The sequence below is a fragment of the Cardiocondyla obscurior genome, linkage group LG16 (genome assembly GCF_019399895.1).
Source record: "Cardiocondyla obscurior isolate alpha-2009 linkage group LG16, Cobs3.1, whole genome shotgun sequence".
In the NCBI taxonomy this organism is placed as follows: domain Eukaryota; kingdom Metazoa; phylum Arthropoda; class Insecta; order Hymenoptera; family Formicidae; genus Cardiocondyla; species Cardiocondyla obscurior.
Window position 1 is genome coordinate 3,446,985 of NC_091879.1, and position 18,541 is coordinate 3,465,525.

Consider the following 18,541-nt stretch of genomic DNA (forward strand, 5'->3'; position numbering starts at 1 on the left):
AACAAAGACGTGTTAGACGAAACAATAATGTTTACAGTAAAAAAAAATAAAAAAAAAATTTAACCTTTTTGGAATTATAGTAAATTATTTAATAAAAAAAATATTTTTTAAATGTATAAAATATAAAACTAGAATTTTAGTTGAAGGAAGAATCTAAACTTCACGTAGAAAACTAACGAGATCTCCAAGAATGATTTGAGAAAACGGAAAAAAATTCTCGAGTAAAAGGCGTAAAACGGCGAGAGTGGATGCTGGCTCAGATGGTTTAGCATTCGCATGTTTACGCGCCCCTACGCACCCTTTACACAATCGGATGCTTGAGAATCTCGAGTTCTTTCGGCACACACGCCTATCTTAACGACGTAACGTCGCGGGGATAAAGTCGCATTTGCAACGTTCGAGAAAATCCACGGGAGTCGTTTCGTAACCCCGAGAGAAGCGTCGTCTTATTAACACATAGTCGAGCACGAATTTTTACATAATTTCGGCATGCGTTTATAGAACGTCTAGTTTTTTTTTTAATTTTATTTTTTTTATTTAAACGCTCTGCGATTTTTCGCAGCAAACGTGGGAAACGCGAGCGCGATAATATTGCCGCCGGCGGGCAGCCAAAATGATTCCTCGCGATCGAGCGAATCGCGATGTGAGCTCGACTTAAGACCGCACCGTCGCCGCGTGTTACAGTCGCAGGTCGCACGAGTCGGCCAAGCAGAGCGGCGCGGTGTATTAGCACACAATGAGATAGTTTTGTTCCGTCGCCCTGAACGCGGGACCGCGCTTGTTCGCCTCGATGTCGGGCGGCCACGTTCCATACCAGGGATACCTGGTGCACCGGGTGTCTCGATAATCCGCGACGAAATATCTTTCCGCGCTATTCCTCGGCAAGAAAAACGGCCGGCGGTCTCTTCCCCCCTCTGAAGCGGGTTACATCAAACGCGCTCGCGCGAAATATACACCCGCGAAGTCAAGCGCGGCGTATAAAAATTGCGGAGTGGGACAAGCCGCGCGCGGTGCGTGCCGCTCTGCGTTGCGCCAAACTGTAAACTCCGACGTTAACTCACGCACTAATGATTCGCTATAGAGTCCGGATCCCAAACGAGTGAATTAAATGAAATCGCAGTTCCGCTGCGACGGCGATCGTGGAAAAAAAAAGGAGAGAGAAAAAAAAAAAGTCATTATCCCGCGCGGTCCGCAGAACCGGCGGGAAAAATTAAAAACCGCCGGCTGCCCGCGCGCGCTTATATTTAAATCGAATTATCAACTCCGCCGGTTTTTAACGGCCACCGCCGCAATGTCTGCCGGCCGTTTCCGCGATAGTTTATTCGCTAAACCGAGCGACGAGATCGTTAGTCGCCGGTTTTGTGGCCGCTGATTCGACCCGCTACAAAGAAACCGGACTGCCGGACTGCTAAGTGGACGACCGGGGGTATTAAGCGCGCGGGGATCAGCGATCGAAGCCCGCCATCGAGCTGATAATCAGCGATGGAATACGGTGTCGATCTGCGACGTTACTGCTTTATATTACCGACGTATGCCGCTAATTGGAGGCAGCCTCACGACCGTGCTCGTCATTCGGCGTCTCAGTGCCAACGTATTTAATTATAATTGAAAGCCGGTACAAACGATTAGCGCAAACGGTGATTTCCGAATCGCCGAACAAAGTATAGCAGCCCCGGGCCCCTTCATGCTGGTAGAGACTGTGAGAGACCGGCGGCGACTCGCGTTCTTGCGACGTGCGGAAAAGACAGCGTTCGATTTGATTAATTCTCGAATTTGTAGGCGAGCTCGATCCTAATCTTATTTATTCGATCGCAATAAAAATCATCTATTAAAAAGAAAAAAAAACATCTTTACAACATTTATTACGTTGTTATTTAGATTTTTTTTTTTTAAGTCGTATGAAATTAAAAGCGAATGCTTTCGTCGTTGAAAATATTTATTAATATGCGCTAATTTGTTCGGGTCGAGAATATTTTGAATATTATCTCGGTGCGTATCGAAACTTTTTACTCTTGCGAATGGGTATTTCGCAGACACCGCGTTGCGTGCGAGACCCGCAAAGGGAGAACTATTCGCGATTGCTCTTATATCGGTCCATTGTGTCCGAACGCTTTGATAAATTACCGAATAATTGTGAAATGTTCGAAAACGATCGACGAAGACGTTAGAAAGGTGCATAGAGATTTTATTTCCCAGTTCCGTTCGATCTCTCGTAGAAAATTATACGCGAATAATTAAAATAGGCATTGTGCAATTAATAAAAAAAAAAACTATCATAGTTTGGCGACAAAAGGAGCCTTGAGCGAATTATTTTGGAATTATTACGCATTTCCTGTACTCGCTGGATCGCTCTGCGATTGAATTAGAAATGTACACGACGCGCGCACATGGACGGTTGAGCAGAGCGAAGTTAAAAGGGCGAGGATAAATATCTCGCTACTTGTAACCAAACACGTTTCTTCTCGGTCCTCTCCGCTTTCCCTTTACCGTCGCTCCAATCTGTTTTGCTCGCTCGTCCTCGCTGAAGCCACCCTCGAATTTAATACAGAGACTTGCGGGGACTTTATTTAAAATTATTAATCGAGCGACTAATCCATAATAAAAAAAAAATTAATATCAATACATTTATTTAAGAAAAAAAAAAAAAAAAGTTAAAATTATAGTTTTTCGCATTTTTAATAAAAATGTTTCAGAATAAATTTATGGGCGAGAAATAAAAATGCAGGGGGATATACATATAAAAATTTTTGACGATTACCAGATGAGAATCGAAATGTAAAAGAGCACTTAGCGCGGACGAGTGAGAGCGAGATTTAAGGTTTAAAAATTTACATCGCGGATAATTTATCGATTTAAGTGAACCGAGATAGAGGGGAAAAAAAAAAAAAAAAAAAAAAAAAAGAGCGGCACGGGCTCTTCATCAACGATTTAATTCCTGTGAACGCCGACGGCTTTGAGTTTATTTATTCTTTCGCCGACTCGTGACTGGTGCCGAAACGAGGGTGAGACAAGATTAAAAATCCTCTAATTACTTAATCGCGTTCTAGCTATGCTTATGTCAAAGAGAACGTCACTCGTGTCTGAAGGGTACGAAAGCCTTTTTTTTATTTTTATCACTTTTACATCCTTAATCAACATTCCCGGCAAAAAAAAAAAAAATTATCAATTTCATTACATTCATCTCTGCATTAATTGCGATACAGTAAACTCCGCGTATTCGTGTCGTGTAATAAATTTACAGAAAATCCCGATTTAAAGACGAAACAGCGATGTTATTAAAATAGAGGCGCGTTACGAACAAATCGAGCAAACAAAATCAGAAAGGGCCCGAGCGAAAGGGTACGGGCGTATGAAATATTTCTCGATATTGGCCGAGGACAGACGTCGGGGCGTGGGGTATTAGTGGCACTAACGGCAACAACAGGGCACGGTAGTTCTAGGGCGCGGACAGTGACAAACCGCCTTGGTCCGCTGTGATTTCAGTTAATTGTCGGCGGGACCATTTCTCACTCCTCGGCTTCCGCCCGACGTGGGCCCGGGCGACTACGTTGTAAATATCCACGAAGGCGCCACGAGTAAAGGGCTAAAGGTGGAACGTCTTACTCCGATAGGCTTAAGTAAGCCCTGCGCGCGTAAGCCGCTTCTTCCTTTTCTCGTGTCCCTTTGTGAACGATCGGCGGACAGAACGTTCTCCTCTCTTTTCTTCTCCCCGGTGCCCTTTCACCGTCGAGCTAAGTCCCGAATAATTTTTGCTGACGTAAAAAGTCCCACCGACGCGCAGCGACGAGCGATGACGCGCGCGGCGAAAAGATGAGTTTTCGCGTGGAACCAAATCCTTATCGCTTCCCCTGAATTTTAATATTTAAACGTTTCGAAATTGGTCGCTCGAGTTTTTACTCATCTATTTAGGTGCTATCGAGCAACGTATGTCCAATCAGCTCCGCCGCGTTTACAATTAATTAAAAATTCAATTAAATTTATATAACGAGTGACGTAGGGAGACGTTGTCATCGCAGCCCTTTACAAGTTTATAACGCGCGACGTATGTATCGAATAAAATGTCGTTTCGTTTCGTACTGTTCTTTACAAGCTGGCGAGGGACAGCATCCGTAAGATTCGGATAAAAGGCGAGGAGTGACCGCGGACGTGGAGTAATAAGACTCGGATTGAGAACCATCGCGTTATATCGCCGAACCAAAAACTCGTCAATGTTTTTACGCAAAAGGGATTCGAGACGATTATTGGCGACGATACGTTTCGGGAGGGCTCTCGCGAGTGTCCGCATTCTAGCTAGGGAGATGGGGAGGGGGAGGGGGTGAGAGAACGGCGGTGGCGCGAAGGGCTGGCCGGACGAAGGGTGCAGAAACGAAGGTGGAGGACCCAGGAAAGTGGCCCGGGAGTCGTCCGGGCAATCTTGTTTTGAGCTTCTAATAATACCCGACGTATCGGCTCTCGCTGGTATTTTTATGGCCCGGTCCGGATATATGGGCGCGCGTATCCATACGTATGTACCGCTATATATAACGGGCGGGCAAATAAAAAGGTAACAAACGTGGACAAATAACCTACGGCCTCCGAAAACCGCCGATAGGCCGGCGACGCCCACGCTTACGACAATGTAACGCGACGCGGGAGATGTTTCCTCTCGTGCGTGCCCGCCTTCCGAGCGAGTGAGGGTGATCGAGCATAAATCAGCCGGGACTCGCCGGCCTCCGCGCGTCAACGATCAACCAATTATTTTTACAATTCATCTCATTAACTCGTCTAAAAAAAAAAATCTAAAAATCTAAAGTTTTAAAAATTACGATAGAAATATTTTCATGATAAAAGTAAAGAACGTAGTTCGCTTTCGTAGCGGTTACAGCATCGCTTTATGCTGTCGCGGGTAAAACCGCAGGGGTTAAAGCCACGTAGTCGACGTGGGTCTCGCGTTCAGCGAAGACGAGGCGTCTTCTTCTTAGTCAGGTTCAGGCGTATTGGTTAAGCATCGTAACGCGCTGCAAAGGGGAGACGCGAGAGAAAGAAAAGGCGGCTCGTAAAACAACATTTACCGAACGTCTCGACTGGCCGACCGCAGTTATTACGAACGAATATACGTCACGCGGTCGTGGCGTACGGGCTGATGGTGACAGTTCAATCCGAACTTCGGCGTTCGGTGGTCAGGAACGCAGCCCGCAAAACCGCACGCGTGATTTCTGCCGCTCTTTGCACCCCGCCGAATGACCGAGCCGGGTTCCTACCGTAGCCGTTTCGCCCTCTCAATCCTTCCGCGGAATGCACGTGGAATGCTCCCCCCGGAATGTCCGAGAAAGACCGTCCCGCGATTCGCCGCTCACCTCGGATTCTCCGTAAAGTATCGGTCCACCCGCGCGCGACTTTTTTCCCCTCGCGTCCTCCAATCGTTGAATTTCTGACGCGATGTATAAATTAAAAAAAAAAAAAAGAAAACAAAAATTACAGATTAAAAGAATCCGACGCGAAATTTTTAAGCGCGGAAATAAAAGGCAACGACGCGCCTCCAAAAGAAATGCAAGTATCGCGCTGAATAAAAGCCATCACTTTTCATTCCTCGCACTCCCGATCAGATTTGTCCCTTTTGATTCGATTTCGAATTCGAAAGCGTACGCGTTATGAAATTAAGTGCTCGATTTAAATTAATTAATTTTCTCTTTGTAACGATTGTGGATTTTACTTCTCTCGATTGTGTTTCGGGCCGTGTGTCTGCGCCGCGAGTAAGATGGCACTTTCGATATTCCACGTGCGGACTATTTGCACGAACGTGGCGGCCCGAAGGGCGGCACGGGGGGGGTACCATCAGCGTCGCGATGCGCTCGAATTTTCTCGCTGAGGCCATCCTCTTCTCGCGGCCGCCGGCTAAGCTCGGCGCATACGTGAGCAGCCATTCGCTCCGCAGTTACACGTGAGTTGACGTTCCGAACGGAACGTTCGGCTCGTGACAGAAATTACTAAATGCCCAGGACCGGCCGCGGATATACGTTGGCGCACGTGTGCGCGCCGCTGGATTTATACGTGTGTATATATCGCCGCCACGCGCAAATGGGACCGCGGGGGGGTGCGAGACGGGGGGAGACAAAAGGGGGTTGGAGAGAGCGAGGCAGGGAGAGAAGAGCAAAACGACGGTGGCGCAAGAGCCGCGGACACGGGTGAAACGAGGGTGAAGGATGAGGACAACGGGGGAGGGTGGCGCGCGCGAGCCTCGCGCGCATATTAATCTCCTCAACCGCACATCAGCCTCTCGCAGAATCTCGTTCGTTCGCGCACTTCATCTCTCGGTCCCGCTAAACGTACCCCTCGCGCGGCATGACGCACCTACGCACCCCACCGGCGACAACGCCTGCGGCAAATTGGCAAACTGTACCGGTTTAACCCTCCTTCGCGAGTAAGGTCCGTCCACCTTCCCGCATTTCCTCCGCTCGCGGGAATCGTCACGTAAACGAGCGCATCGATCGCGAAACGTGCATCACGAGATGCCCCTAAACAAGAACGTATTTTAGGAAAGTATTGTTTAAAAAAAATTTTTTTTTTTAATTTTAATTATTTTTTACTTTATTAAAATAAAACGTAGATGGTTCGAAGCACCTCGAGAGCTCGCCAAACGTTTCGTTTTCTTCATCGACATAAACCTGCGAATATATTTTTGCGAGTACCCGAATCTCAATTCCGCAGTCGAAGCGGGTTAAAACTTTTGTCTTGGAATCGGCCGATGAGAATAAATAAAATTTTCAATTAAATCGCACATTAATCGTATGCATCCCGCTGCCGGATTTCATTAAGCTGGAAATTCGGTTAGATTCACCAGCAACGCGAATCTAAATTAACCCTCTTCATTACATTCATTACGAAGTCTCGTGTTCATCGAGTTACGCGAGATTGGCGGATTCTACGTGCAGGTTTTATCTTCCCTGCGAAGTGCCGAAACCTTTGTCGGGCAATCTTGCGTCGAAAAGCGCGCAGAAAAAAAAGAAAAAAAAAAATCTCTTAAATAAACAGAACCGTCTCACGGGCGAGCGTTTTGGAAAAGATATCTCGCGACTGCATTACAAACACAAACTGCACGATGGGAATAAAATTGACGACGCGCGTTAAATGAATCGAATTAATATGTGGAGAGCCGTGCAGCAGTACGTAGAATTTAAATCAATACTTTTAATTAAAATTACAGGGAAACTCTACTCCATCCGACGGAATACGTATGCCAAATATGTTGCATTAGCACCGAATTTCATTAAATTATGTTAAAGCCCAGTCGAATCCGCCGTGAATCATAAATTGAAATTAACGTCTTTGATTAAAATTATTTCGAGCTTGTAGCGTTCCATTGTTCCCCAAAATAACCGAACGTATAGAATTCCCTTATAATGCGGCCAAACCTATTGTGTGTTTACTTGAGTGCATTATATTTAAATCCGCACGCAATATTACCCGCAAGACGCCACTCGTCTCTATCTCACAAGCAACGTTAACGTTATCATTCATCGTTCCTTATCAATTTAACAAATAAATAAATAAATAAAAATTTAACGTGCATTAATAAAATCGGTACAAAAAAAAAATAAAAATAAAAAAAAACCTAAATCAAAGCGGTAAAATTATTCTGCATGGCGTATCAGAAATAATTCTAAAGATAGCGCAGCAGCGAGACGTTTTCGCGAATTTGCCAAGCTGCGTCATAATCCCCGGTGATCTCGGCGACGTCGACGCCGACGTCGTCGTCCGCAGCATCCGGCCGCCGTTTGCTGGATATAAACGAGTTCGTATACAGTGTAGGAAGCTCCTCCCTCACCACGCCCAGGGCTTCGCAAGGAGTCTCGTCCTCCCACATCCGAGAGGGATACCTCTCTTCCTCTTTAACCCATACTTCCTCTCTTCCAGCCTCTCTTTCTCTCTTATTCGACCTCTGGATCCTGGTCTAGGAGGCGGAGCCTCTATTTCTAGCAGCGCGAGTCGGATCGTTAAACGAACGCGGAAACGACGAGATAGAAGACGGAAGGCGAAAAGGGAGAATCCGCCAGCCGCGAACGCGCACACGTGAAGGAAAATCAGGAACCTCGTCTCTCTTTCTCTCTCTCTCCGACCCCTCTTCGCGAACAAAGTATTATTTCCGTTCCCGACGGAGAGGATAAAAAGGGGAAGGTGCAACATCGACTAGGTAGTCGCGAGGAAAACGATCGCGGTTTTCAGCGGGGGTTGATAGCAATCGAGGTAGGGCGGTTGTCGACCCAGCGGCGAATTAAATGACGAACGCACGGTGTCACGTAGCTCTATGAGTGTCTTAGAGGTAGAAAAAGCAGGTCTGCGATTTTATTGCCGGCGGTGTGCAGAAGAGTATAGTTAATTACAGAAAGCGGGATCTTCAAAGAAGATCGGTAAAGTCGAATAACATTAAACTCGGTCCTCGATTACGTTGACAGGAAACGAAAGCTTAGGTTCAGTTGCCGTTGATCACAATTTTATATTAAAAGTATATTTAATAATTAATATATATATACATATAAAAATTAAACTAAAATAAAATAAAACGTATAATATTACTGCCGAAAGTATATTCGGGGAAATATTTACTGGGTATTTTGCGACGACCGACTACTTGAGCCCAAGTGGCCCCCGGGGCAGAGAAAAATGAAGTCCGCGAAACTGCTTCGTGCCCGACTATCATGCGGCGCGGGGCTTTTTGCGGGCACTACGTATAAGTCGCGTATAAGTCGCGGGGAGTTGCGCCGCGCGGGCCGCGCAAAGAGGCGAAAAAGGAGCGGGGAAACCGGAGAGGGTGAAAGACGGCGATGGTAGTTTCTATTGCGCAAGAATGCAGGTGGAGGAGTGTCTACGTGCCCAATGCAATGCAGCAGTTATATAGAGCCCGACGAGTCGAGCTCCGCCTAGCCGGTTGCAATCGCGAGAAAGAGGAGGAGGAGGAGGTGGTGGTGGAGGAGCGGGAGGATACAGCTGCTGGTATCTCAGTTATTTTACTCCCGGCTACGATACCAACCGGCACTATGCCATCTCTATTCCCCTGTCCCCGTCCCCTCGGCCCCGCGAGCCACTTCTTCCGCCTTTCCGCAGCGACTGTGCGCGCTTGGAGGCGCGGCGAGCTTCACGTCGCCGCAGTTTGCAGTTGCATCACTTGGTCTTGGACCGTGATGAATAGCAACCCTCCTTCCTCCCAGCCCCCATCCTTCCATCGGTTCTTGCGGAATTCACCCCTTCCTTGTGAAATCTCCCCCGAGCCAAATACTCCCGAGATCGATGACGCCTGCTTTGCGTATGTTTCTTTGCTGTCTGTCTCTTTTTTTTTTTTTCTCTCGTCTCTTTATATTTATCTCAAGTTTTTAAATCTCCTTTTCCCTATCTGTTCTATTCCGATTTAATTATATTTCCGAGAAGCGAGCTATTAGCAGCTGTTAATGATACACCGATATTATACTGACGGAAACAGTAAATGGAAGCGTGTCCGATAAGTGCGCAGCGTTTTAAAATAACCGACTTTGAAGTTGATTGACGATCATGCATGTAGAGTGGCGTTATCTAATATTGCGCTGGAACATTCCGCTGGACTCGCTCCGTGAATTAACTCCGCCAGACATTATCGCGCTCGATGGTGCCGCGTTGCGTAACGAAAAGTGGCTCTCGGGGTAATAAAACGAAAATTACGGCGAGAAAATAAAAACCCTTAAGTGAATCGTCAACAGTCAGCGGGTCCGATATCTACCGACGAATTAACGTTATCGTCCTCAGGGAAATTATTATCGAAGACTGCATCCGTCACCCCTCTCGTCGAAAGTGAGCGCGATTAATGCAACATAAAAGTACCGAATCGCTCGAGAAGCGAGCGTGGAATTTTTCTTCGCCGAACAAAAGGAAGCCCGACACGGCGGCGCGCTTTTTCCCGCGGCATTCAGCTTTCAGTTTTATTTTTTTAATTTTTTTTTTCTTCTTTTTTTTTTTTTTGCGCGACGGTTATATGCCACCGCGGCCTCCGCGGGGACGCGCTAGGTGCATATGAAACGCGATACTTTTGACGGGAATTTTTTTCCACGGTTTTGCTTTATTGTTCCGCGAGAGTGATTGGTAATTGGTCGCGTCGAGGTGGCGCGTCCGCTCGCAATGTCGCCATTCGTTTCGGCGAGCCATCCCCGTCGAATACAAACGAGCGCGATGGACGCGCGGGCCTGTAAGGCACAACACGGCCGGCTCCTCTTTGTCGGTGGAAAAAAAAATGCAATTAAAAATTTTCCAAGTAATATGGGTCACAGACGGGCCGGGCCGTCTGTTTTTGCGCCTCAACCCGTCGATATATACGAGCGAAGTCGCGTTGGAGTGTGCGGGTCGCATCGCAGTTTAAAGAAACACCCGCGGTGGACTCGATCGCCGAACGTAAATTGTATCGTAGAATATTTCAAGCAGAGCGATTTTGAATACTATTCAAATTAGGATTATTTTCAGATATTTTAATGCTATTATTGTCGTTAATAAGCGAATTCGTAAGATTCTGAGGGCGACGATGGTGGTGGACGACGGGGAGAATAACAGGTGAGCTCCCGGAATGGGATTCGCGTCGGTAGGATCGTGTGAGCGGAAATTAAATGGATGCCAATGCGAGAGACCGTGTATCTTAAAATAATAACGAAGAAACAAAATATCAGGCGTAGCAGGGAGGAGGAATCGGAGGAATCATTTGTAATTCAATAATTCCAGTTCGTTTGTAATCCGGTAATCTATACTGCGGCTCGTTATTCCTGCATCATAATGAGTTTCGCGTTACTCGCCTTTTCTCGACGCGGACAGCTGGATAATCCGCGGTAACGAATTGTTGGTTCAGCCATGCCCGGCGCCAAGTTATCTGGGTCGCGATATCAGCTATGAAATTTTTTTTCTTCTCTTTTTTTTTCTTTTTTTTTTTTTTAATAACAAAAATAACGAAACGCGTATTATCGGGTGGGCAAATTCCGTACATCTCTTTTAAAACTCGCGGAAAGTCGGGTCGCAACGACGCGCCTTCGTAAAATCGCATAAATTAAAGTAAAACTGTATTTTCACAAGAGGGCTCGTACAGAAAAAAAAAGAAAAAAAATTTTTTTTAATCTAAACGAAGATCTCGAGAATCTTAAAAATTAAGATTACACATTTTTGGCAATTTTTTTTTCTATAATTCTTTTAACATTAACTTCAACATATTCCACTATCATATTTTTCACACTTTCCCGCAATGAGTTCTGAGAAAAAGGGCAAAGCTGCGGGCTAAAGCTGGTTTTCGCGGCACGTTTACACCGAATCTCGACGGCTGCCTAATGGTCTCCTCACGCAGCCACCGTAAAATAGAGAAATCATCGTAAAAGCAGCTAACGACGCAGTCACCCTTTCGTACCGCTGTCGAAGCCTCGGTAAGCGGGGGGCGAAATTTGATTACTAAATAATTCGTACGACGTGATAGTAAATCGGTGGGCGCCGGCTCGCGGCTCGCCCTAAGAATACAAATGAGGTAGACATCTATTCGCGCATTGACGAGCGCGGCGATTCGAACAACGGTCGTTCCTGAGAAAAGTACCTCGTCGTTAATATCGCGCAAAAATATCTGACTATCCGCGCGTGCAAAGGCGCCGTGAATGTCGCGGCACATTGGAACGTTTTAATAAAACTCGTTGATATTTAGAATATCCGATAGAACAAACCGAAGAGACATTAATTTCCAATCGATTTACCGCTGTAGCAATTACGCGGCGGCGTTACGTGGAAATTCGATTTTACCCCCGATTTCCCCGATTGCTTAACGTAGTTGTAGCGTTCACGTCTGCGAGTATTTATACTACATCTCGTCGGCGAAGTTGTACATCAATTCACCGACGACATACGCAATATTTTGTTAACGTTAAACGGTTATTGGCCAACAGTGATTTAGCCCACGCAAAATCCATTCTCATTAAAGAATGATTGACGTAACTGACGTTTACAAGCTTTTGCCGTGACGTACGACGTAGCCGGTAACGGTTACGATACTAACTGCTTTTCTCAAGAAATGATCATTTACATACGTACAATACGCGACGCGCGACGCTAGGTCTGCATTTTTACCTGCATTTTTAACTTCCTCAACACCTCACGAGTCAATAACTTTTTTTTTTTAAACTCCTCCGCAAGTAAGAATATTCTTTTGTCCATACGCACGCTGTAAAATATTGCCCGAAAGAAATAATTTTTTGAATTTATTATACACGACACGGTACGAGGACGAAAAAATTCACCCAAGAGTCTCTTTGACTTCGCACTTCAATATTAATTTTTTTTAGTTTCGTAGAATATTTGGTTGATAACTTTTTCAATTTTTTTTCTTTCAAGAATTTTCAATTTACGGTGTTTTTTCTTTTTTTTTTTTAACGCGTTTTAAACTATGTGTGGGTGGGTAATGACTCTCGGAGCGAGATTCGCGAAAAATTGCGCACAAACATAAATACGCAAAACTGGGAGGGAGGAAGGGGAGAAAAAAAAAAGGCACCATACATTCGCTGCTGGCTAAAAATCACGACGCTTCCGGTTTACGTTTGCTATTTCATGACCGTCGAGACGAGCAGCATCCCTATGTTATATTACTGCCGCGTATTTATGCGTGTGTAAAAAAAAATCGGATAACGCGCTAATACACGCGTAGCCCTTCAGCCGGTCGTGCGCTCGCACCCTCCGGGATGTGCTTTTACATGGGAAAGTGCCCGTTTTAAAGCGACCGCGTATATCGAAAACAAGGCCTGATATTTTTTTTTCTTTTATTTTTGCTTTGTTTTTGTTAAATTATCAATGATTTTTGATGACTCTTTATATCTTTTCGACTTTCAAACGTTTCTCTTTATGTCACAAATCCATCTCACACAAGTAAAATTCCGATGATATAAAGATTGCAAAATTGCGAAATTAATTAAAAACTACAATATAACAGATAATGCAAAAAAAATATATATATATAATTCAAATACAACTAGAACAAAGAAACATTTGTGTAACATTTTTCGAACACACGCTAGCAAAAGTCGATGTATTAATCATGTATAAATTCATGTATAAATCAATTAAATTTCCCAGTACGCGTAATCTACTTTTAAAAATTCGCCAATTTTCTTGCCATTTATTTTATTTCATACTTCCGAGCGCGTACAGAAGACAGAGAAAGATCTGAATTAATCTGCAAATTCTGATAAATCCGGGAACGAACAATATATAAGCCAGTATTAAACAAAAACACCGTGGCTTATTTTTCTTTTATTTTTTTCTTTTCATCACCGACCGTTATTAGTTATCTCGCGAATAGTTTGCACCTTTGGCAAAACTACCGTTTATGCGATGCCGTTGCGACCGCAATATAGAGAGGACAGAGAACGGAGTGAGGGAAGAACGACAGGGGGAGAGAATGTGGGTGCGCGGAAATGCAGATATTTGCCAGGAAATTGATAACTCGAATAAACTCGTCGCAAAACATTCAAACAGGCTGCCAAACGGTACGATTGTACACTCCAATCCCTGGCTGCGAATCAAACACCGCACACACCCGCCCCCGATTCCGCACTCGCGAGTTACGGCAAGGATAAGCGATACAACGCGTATTACCTTGCTTGCATTCTCCGCATCGGCGAGCTGATTACAGGCCGATTTTACCGGCGAATTTTATTTTTAATTTTTAATAATCAAAAATTAACCTGCCTCGTTGGCAATTAAAGGCTACGTTCTTTCTTTGCGATAAGTTACAGCCGTAGGATTCGATGATGAATATTAATAAAAGATTAGAAAAAAGGCTGCCGCTTCGATTAATAATTAATTAAATCTGTTTAGACACAGATGACGTAACGATCGCGCTTTAAAAGAGTTGAACAGTCGGAACTACGCTTTTAATTCTATCTTTTTTTTCTATCGATAGTAAAATTTCGAAGCAACAACGATTATCGAATTGACGAGTTGATTATAGCAACTAGTGGATACAGCCAAACACGCGCGGTACAGAGATGAGTCAATATTAACATGATATTTTTGCCGCGCCATTAGAGTCAAACAAACGCAATGTAAATTGCGCGATATAGTCGCGCATGATTATTTGCCATAAATAGCGATGAAGCACGAGTGTATGTCAACCGCGTGTCTCTATATGCACCCTTCGCGAGGCGGCTCAAAAAGGGCGCGAGTGTATAATGAAAATACCATATTACACATCGGGTATAAAATAGATACGCGCGCGGCAGACTCGCGTATTACCGCCAACGTACGGGATATCAAACAATACATTAATACATCTCCGGCGCACCGTGGGCCATGATTGGCACTGGATTTTAACGCGTCAATGAGATTTCAAACCGAAAAGAATTCAGTCCGACAGTGAAACGCATTCCTTTAAATTCAGAACTTATTCGAATAATTAGTACGAGAGTGAAGGTAATTTAAAAAAAAAAAAAAAAAAAAAAAAAAAAAAGGGGAAAAAAAAAAAAAAAAACAATTCCTCTCTTCATACAGCGCGGCATTTCCCGTAATTAAAGTTGACTCTTTGCTCTCAATCATGCGAATAATTTTCCGCAATGACTGTTCTCCTTGTTGAGTAGCGCAACGCGGCGTGCATCGCCACAAAGTCGGTATCAACTAATTAGCAACGCGCCAGCGTCGCACTCGACCGGCACGGTGGGCGCAAACGCGACGGTCAAAGGGCATCGTTATCTCTGCACCCAACTACGTGGGAATAAAAAAAAAAAAAAAAAAAAGAAATAAGAGAGAAAGAATAGAAGCGAGAAGGGAGGGCTTTTCGCACTCCCCCCTCTTTCTCCCCAATCCCTTTTCTCTTTCGTAATCAAACGAAAATTAGCCGAGGAAAAGCGAGCGAACTGACCATCGCGCCGTTTTTCGCCGACGCTTATTTTGCACGGAGAAACAAACGTAGGTCTTTGCCACGGGCTTGCCTAGCCTTCACGAACTATCTGATTCCACCACTTGGAAAGAAATTATTTGTCTTTCGTATTATTAATATTAAGTTAACCGTGTCTTGAAAAAGTCTTATGAAAAACCGATAACGATTATTAAAATAAATCCTTCTAAATGGTTACCTACGCGATGTGCATCCGACACGCTTGGCACGAACGGCACAAATCAGATTTCGTGTTCAGAAAAAAAAAAAAAAAAATGAAAGAACATTCGCAGAGCTCTTAAAAATAAATACAAATTATATAGCGATCAACGCATTTCTTTCGAAGTTGAGTAATATTTTGAACAATCGCTTTAAATTTACTTCCAAAACCAATTAAATCTTACTTAAATTCTTCAGAGTATTATTTTGTATTGGATTATTTAAAATAATTTATCTTGGCAATGCAAACCCAAAGGAAGGTGCACGTTGAGAGGGGAAAGAAAAAGTGAACGGCGTCGCGACCGGGAAAAATGGATGGCTCTATCTTTCCGTAATTAAGACAACTGTGAAAAATAAACAAACGCGCGGTGGAGGGATGGAAAGAGAGATGGAAAGAGAGAAGAGAGATAAGTTGAGCTTCGTGGCACAGCTGTTACGTTGCCGGGGGCTCAAATAAACGACTTAGGTAGATTAAGCATACAAATCTCGATGATTTCCCTGCTGGTGTAGCCGGGCTGTAATCCGCCCATACGTCGGGGGTCAGCGCGAAAAAATATACGTTGTCCACCCCAAGCGCGTCCGCGACTCGAGAAAGATCGCGTTCTCAAACAATACGGCATGTGTTCGCCTCTTATCTTCTTAGGATACATACCCGCGGTATATTTTGAAAATTTTCGAACCAGCTGAGTTTGCTCAACGGGGAAAAATGTTTATGACATACCGAAGAAAATCCGCGTGGTTATTTTTGAAATTTCCATCACTAGGAGTGTCTTACGGACTGAACATTTCACCGACACTTTATCATACTTCTTTTCCCCGAATAAAATATCTCGTTAATGTATTAACGAAGCTCGGCGACCAACCGTATTAATGTTAAGAAACTATTAAGATTGCGCAAGGAACAGAGACTGATCGACACAAAATGTAATTTATCATACGGAAAATATCGAAGAATATAAATATATATATATATATTTTTTTTTTTAATTATATTTTACTTTTTAATTAAATATTTGAACGTGGAGTAAAATCTCAGGGAGACACGTATCGATCGGTATCCGTTCGGTAAAAAAAGCAAGTAACGTGCATGAAATTGGACTCACGTCTGTACGGCCGTCCCTCCTCCGGCGTGGACCGCTCGGTGTTCTCGGATCCTGGGGTGGCGTTGGCGTCACGGTCTTCCTCGTCGGGGGTCGCGCCGCGATTCGGTACGGAGCCGGTACCGCCGGTACCGGTAGGCGAACGACTCGCGGAACCAGCCGGACTTTGTGGCCCGCCGACTTCCTGGCCGGCCGCGGCGGCGGCGGCAGCCGCGGCGGCCGCCGCACCGGATACAGACACCACCGTACCTCCGCCGGTGCCAGGTAGGGACGTGGGCGAGAACATGTTCGACATACTCGAAAGCGAGCCGATGCTGGGCAGGCCGCCGTTCCCCGGCACCGCGCCGTTCCCGGTCTCGACCTTGAGGCACTTGCTGGGGGGCGCAAACGCGGACGGCACCAAGGGCCGGAAGCCACCGAAGGGCAGTCTATGATCGAGAGGATGCAGAAATTGCGGCGGAAGATGCAGCATGTGATGCAGCCCGTAGCCCAGCGACGCCGCCGTGCTAAAGGGCACCTGTAGATCTTTCGAATCGGTCACCTGAAACGAACGAAAAGAAATCGGTGAGGGACAATGAATCGAACGGCAGCTGGGCGGGTTAGATATTAAGCAGTTAGATATTAATAATCGCAGCTTTGCTTTTTGTATACAATGTCGTCGATTAAGTGGTATAAAGGTATCGTCAGGAATTAGCCAGGTTTGTAACAGTCTGTCAGTGTTTAATTGTTCGTTACTCGCTCCCGTTTCAAGAAATCGCCCTCGTATTGTCTAGGTTGATGAGATAACTTTACTACGCGCGTGACGAGCGATTAAAAAAAAAAAAAAGAAAAAACAAAGAAAATGCTTGAATCGCGTAATTCGATAGCTCATTTGCAGCATGTGGATATTTCCGCGCTTTCAGCTACGTCTGAATGGCATATAATATCAAAGCAGCGTGGTAGTATACTGTTAATAACGCGAAACCACTGTGTTATAATAATCCGTCAAAACCTGAAGCTCTTCTACCCCGCGGTCCTCTTCCACCCTCGTGTACCGGTTGTATCATTCAATTCGCCGTGATTGACGAGTCTATTAAGCCGCATACTGAATGCTCGGCTGAAGCATCTACGCGTTGGATTTTGTAACATTTATAATGCTAGAATTATCGGATCGTATTAAACGTGGCCAAAGTAATAACGGCGCATTGTATTTTCTACGCTTTCAAGTTGTCGAAAAACGTAATGACGCGAATAACACGCGAACGCCCCAACGCGTAATTACGCACGAGTACTTTATGACATAATATCATAATTCAAGGTATTCAATCGTGTCTTCAAAAAATTTTTTCTATTTATTTTTATTTTTTTTTTTTTATTCGTTAAATAAAGAGACAATTTTCTCTGGCAATAAAGCAACGATTCGCGTGATTTATGTTACTTGACTTTCGCCCAGCGCGAGCATCGAAAGTAATACAATTTACCCTCCAACGTTAGAATTGTTATCGAGCTCGATAATCGGGGCTCACTTGCGATCGCGAAATGCGGAAAGTGACGCTCGACCATTCCGCGCGGTTAAAGAAACGACGCGGAAGTATATCGAAGCGATTTTATCGGCGAGAACGGACAGCCGGTTTCCGGATAAACATTTCATTCGGCCGATAATGACGCGGGCGATGAGTTACACGTGCGGGTATTAGTGCGCCGCGATTAGTTTATTATTCTTTTATACGGGGAAATGAGGTTCGCGTCCGCCGGCCGGGCGTATTTGTGCCCGCGGTCCAATCAGTGATTTATTAGGTATTCATTATTATTTTAATTGCGACCCCGGCCCTTTTTTCGCGATCGGTGTCGCGCGACGCGCGTCGCTTGCATATTTGCAATAATCTTTTATTTTTTTTTTTCTCTCTCTCTCTCTCTCCCGCTTTCCCTGCCCCGAGCCCCGCTTGCCACCGCGGGTAAGCGTAAAACACGAGCGTATTTTGTCACCGAGCCACCGCAATTAGGTTCACCCCGAAATTATCTCATTTTTTAACGATGCTGAATTTTGATGCGACCCATTCTCGCGCCCATCCTCCTCGTTTCATCGCTATCTGTATCAACCGTTCCGTATCCGCACGCGTTATCCGGCTCCCGATTGATGTCCCGCACGTATGAAAAATATTCAAGCATTTAAAAACGTTGCGGAATACGCTTATAATTAACCGCGACGCTCGTTCGTTAAATATTTGCAGCAATCACAGTTATGAAATGCGCGCGATGCAAAATTGTATTTAAAAGAGTCTTGTTATTATCGGAAGTTTAATAACGATATATTTCGGGTAATTCGTTATCGATAAGCGCGGGATTCTGATTGTGACGC

At 44.9% G+C, this 18,541-nt stretch overlaps 1 protein-coding gene across 2 annotated transcripts in view; it reads right to left on the reverse strand.

Moving 5' to 3' along the window:
- LOC139108868 (E3 ubiquitin-protein ligase RNF220) overlaps nucleotides 1–18,541 on the reverse strand; it is a 128,614-nt gene that overhangs the window by 104,068 nt on the left and 6,005 nt on the right. For both annotated transcript variants that reach the window (XM_070667509.1, XM_070667511.1), the window contains one exon: nucleotides 16,207–16,744. In XM_070667509.1, the coding sequence (XP_070523610.1) occupies nucleotides 16,207–16,675 (469 nt within the window). In that variant the 5' untranslated portion in view covers nucleotides 16,676–16,744. The remainder of the gene's footprint in view (nucleotides 1–16,206; nucleotides 16,745–18,541) is intronic.